The sequence below is a fragment of the Hibiscus syriacus genome, unplaced genomic scaffold (assembly GCF_006381635.1).
Source record: "Hibiscus syriacus cultivar Baekdansim isolate YM2019G1 unplaced genomic scaffold, ASM638163v2 tig00014370_pilon, whole genome shotgun sequence".
Classification (NCBI taxonomy): domain Eukaryota; kingdom Viridiplantae; phylum Streptophyta; class Magnoliopsida; order Malvales; family Malvaceae; genus Hibiscus; species Hibiscus syriacus.
This window is the reverse complement of record NW_024062323.1, coordinates 1-4,467: the sequence shown is the minus strand read 5'-3', so window position 1 is coordinate 4,467 and position 4,467 is coordinate 1. Positions and strand designations below refer to the sequence as shown.

The window sequence follows — 4,467 nt, the reverse complement described above, 5'->3', positions numbered from 1 at the left end:
CTAAATCCACGTACATTTAAAGCCAAAATGATCAAATGAGGAGAACATCAGTCTCTTTAGACTGCTCTTTACCGGAATGATTTCAAATGCAAATTTCTGGAAAACAAAGTTGAAAGAAATTTGAATCCGAATACTATACTCGAAACTCCACAAAAGATTAAGAACTTAAAACGAATCAGCAAAGAATAATCAAGTGTAGTTTAAAAGCCTACCATTCTACCCTGTTATTTACAACCCTAAAACCACACACGAGTAATCAAGAAAGGTACACGAATCCCTCTAATGCCGCATTCGTTCCACCAAAAGGATTGGAAAAAAGGAAGGAAAACAGGGAACCAAAAACATTAGTCAATGCCTGGACGTGGATGCAAGCGCCACTGCTTGTGCCCACACCTTAAGCCGAGCCTTCACATCTCTCGGGTCATCACCTACACGGCAAACAATCCCACATAGGGTAAACCGAAATATGCAAATTAAAGGCGAGTCGGATAAGCAGACAATATTTTTTTACTAACCAGGGCTAGATATACGACAGTTTGCAATGGGGGAATTGCCGCCACTACTGGTATTTTTCGAAATTGGAACCCGACAGCGAGACACGGCCGGGCATCTCGAACATCCGCTCGTGTTCCAACTCGAACCCGAGATCCCGACACGCCTTCACTTCCCCCAAGTCCATACACAACGACCTGTTCCCACCTTTAGGCCTTGTAATAACCACGACAGCTCCCCCTTCACTCTCCCCACTGAAACTCCCGCTGTGATTATTGCCGCCGTCTTTCCTTTTGCTCTCACTTTTACCGGCACTCAACTCCGCCCATCTTTCCCTTGTAACCCTCCTCTCCCTCGGGTTCTTGCTCCGGACGCTCCGTCTTTTCGGCCTCCCCAAACCACCCTTTTGGGCTTCGTTTTCACTGGCGTAATCTTTAACCACCATCAGCATCCCGGTTCTGTTCCTCCGACGAGGCGGACTGGCGGGAAGCGAGTAACAGCTAGGTTCTTGGTCGGAGTCCGATGACAACTCCAGAAACTTCTTGCTGAAGAAGTCTTCGTCCACGTCTGCATCGAAGCTTTCGATCGACAATCTCGACATGTCGTTAGAAATCCCAATAAGATGATGATGATGATCATCATAATCGTCACCATCATTAGTGTACAAGGAACTAGTACACATGGAAAGACTGGACAAGTTATGCGGATGAAACCCAACATCAAGGTCATCGTACTCATTGTCTTGTAAGGAGGAAACAACCGCCATGCTTTCATCTCACGCCATTTTTTCTTTTCTCTGCAACGAAACAAATCAAATAAACTGAACAAGGCAAAGTGTTTTCAAGTAATCTATCGTTTAAGCTTTTTGTGAATCAGTTGTCCTTTTTTACTCATTGCTTCAACCACACAATTTATACTTGCAAAATGGATGTTATAAAATTATAATGCTCATTTTTTAGTCACTAAATGTACATATTTAATATTAAAAAAATGAATTTTGGCCCCCAAAAAAGGTAATAAATGAGAATGATGTCCACGCGGCAAAGCTGAGACAAACGACTTAGAGAATTAACTGAAGTGGGAGTATCCCCACTCCACTCAGTTTAGAACATGTAGCTTAAGACCACATCCTTTGCTGCTGCTAAGACTGTTCGGTTCGTTGCCGAGGCACGACTCACCAGCAACTAGAATCAAACAAAGATCCCGACTTGCCCGCACGATTTCCCAGAACCTGGCCAGATTCGATATCAATACACTATTTCTTTATTTCTTTTTTTAACTACACGAGTGATTATTCCGTCTACTTTTGAATAATTGATTTTAAAAAATAAAATATATAATTATTTTCATTTTTATTTAATTAAAATATTATCACTTATTAATTCCTTAAATGAAAATTTTTGGTGCAAGAAGATAGTTAATAGCATCAAATAAAGGCACGAAATACACGAGTAAAGGAAATAACAACAAATTTCGAAGGAAAAAAAATCCCTTCCACATAAAAAGAATTAGATTCTTTTTATTTTATTAATTGATAATTTGATCTCGAATGGATGGAGACAGTTGATTTACCGCGTGTTTCCCGTGTATGCGGCTCTTTTTAGGTTAACCGTAATCGGATAAGGTTAACTGTTGTCTGTCGGGGTAGTTTGGTCAGGTGCGTTTGGAAGCATCGGGCCCCACCGGAGTGTTAGCTGATGTATGTTACCGCGTTTCAAGAGCCACCTGTCCCCCTCCTTTTTTCCTCAAAGGCCCAATTGGGGTCAACGTGACTACGGCCCGGTTTAGTCTCCTGATAATGCCCCCAACACATATTAATCTCACTTTTATTTAGGGTAAGTATGCAAATGATCCCAGGATATTATTTTATTAAGTCTCTCAATTATTAAAAATTAGAAATTAATCTCTTAACAGTAGGAAATTATTTTTTTGAGTCCATTGATTATTAAAAGTTACAAAATGATCACCTGACTATTCGTTGTGTTCCAAACTCATCATTTTTCATTAAAAAATAATAGTTGTTTATAGGGACGGAATCAAGATTAGATATTGACAGATGCCGAAATATTAATCTATTTAAACTTAAAGTTCGAAAGAGAATGTCTAATTTGTCCAATATTTAAACTTATAATTACCTAAATTGATATTATGCCAAAAAAATGGGGAACATTAGATTAACCTTCTTTAATTTGACTTAATTAAATATTTAATATATTCTTCTATCTTTTAATTTGAATACTTATTTTTACATAAACTAAATTACTATTGGATAAAAATCTATTGAACATAATTTTTTTTACAGGGGTCGGGGCTCCTAACAAAGCTCTGCCCTTGACTGTTTGAGCTGGACGTTAACTTGCTGATTAGAATATGATAGTCGTTTGAGATTCTAAGATCATATTATCTCATATATCAGTCAGAAAATTAATATTCAACTTAAATTGCCATCAATTTTTAACCGAAAATTGATGAGTTTGGATCAGAATGAATAATCGAGTTGCCATTTTGTAACTTTTAATAGTCAAATAATTTTAAAAAAAACAACGTACTATAGTCGGAATATCATTTTGTAACTTTTAATAGTTAAATAATTCAATAAAATAACACTCTATAGTCGGGGGCCATTTATCTACTTTACCCTTTTATTTATTGAATTAATACTTTTAGCCACCCCGCTATCCTCAACATTTTGTGGAGATTAATGTGGGTTTAGTTAACACAGCCGCTCACCGACCGTGGAACCTTTGACTGGTACTTACACGTGTTAATGAGACTAGTTAGAAACAAAATATATATTTTTTTTTAAAAATCATCCATTGAATAAAAATGGCTGACATGGTGAAGGAGGTTAAACCCTTTTTTTGTATTTGGAGTCTATACGTGTAGCTTAATATTAATATATTGATTGTGATATAATAAAATTTGATTTTAGAATTTTAAAATATTATCATTTTTGAATAATCATGTTAACATCCAATTTAGATAATCGTTATTTTTTTAAAGGAAAATGACGAATTTACTTAATTATTAAAATTTTTAGATGTGGTCTATAAATTTACATATGATATAAGAAATATAAGCCTTTAACCATGTGTAGAATTAGACATGTCAATTAAGAACGTGAGATAAGCTTTATATTGAATTAATCTAGATTAAATTAATTTTTTTTGTTTAGTTCAAATTCAAGACATTTTGAATTTTAATTTATTATTATTATTATTTTGGGTAAGTACAAAATAATATATGTTCATAGATTACTCTCCACCATTTAGTATTGAACCCTCACACCCCTAGTATTCCTAACGCTTGAACCCGAGACCTCCAGGATTAACAACAATTTCTTTACCCTCGGGTCGCTTAGTTCGTTCTAAATTTTAGTTAATTGAATTTACGCGAAGCTCCTGGCCTTAAAAGAACACAACATATTCCGCGTATTATTTTTCTTTTAATGTGATCCTTTAACTCAAAACAAAAAAAAACCAAATATGACTATTTGACTAATATTTCACGTCATTAGCCAACAATTTTGTTAATTTCGACTGACGTGGTTATTTTCTCAAATCTGTTAAAAAGAGAATATTGCTTGTGATTGTTGGTAGAAACGAAAATAATTAGTTTCCAGTTGCATGGGTAATTGTTAAAGGGGAATGAAAAGAATCATGAATTATTTTTGCATAAACTTATGATTGACTTAGAGCATCCTAATGAGAAAAAGATTTACACTAATGTTGGTCAATGACGAAAAATATTAGTTAAAGGGTTAAATTGAATTTTTTTTTAGTTAAAGAGTCACATTGAGAGAAAAATAGTACAATAATCACATTGCCTTTTTAAAGTCTGTGAGCTTCGAATATCTTTTTACCTTGAATTTATGAAGTTATTTTTTATATCTTAAATTGTAATAATTTTAAATCATTACATATGATTTATAAAATCATTTAATGTTCAAAATTATTATGTCAATAATTTCTTTAA

The 4,467-nt window shown here is 34.5% G+C and overlaps 1 protein-coding gene across 1 annotated transcript; it reads right to left on the bottom strand.

Moving 5' to 3' along the window:
* Positions 1–217: 217 nt before the first annotated feature.
* LOC120207150 lies at positions 218–1,352 on the bottom strand. Its single transcript, XM_039206660.1, has 2 exons — positions 516–1,352; positions 218–428 (listed from the first exon to the last, which is right to left on the bottom strand). Exon 1 carries the CDS (start codon positions 1,256–1,258, stop codon positions 560–562), a length of 699 nt encoding a protein of 232 aa, XP_039062591.1. The 5' UTR covers positions 1,259–1,352; the 3' UTR covers positions 218–428; positions 516–559.
* Positions 1,353–4,467: the final 3,115 nt, after the last annotated feature.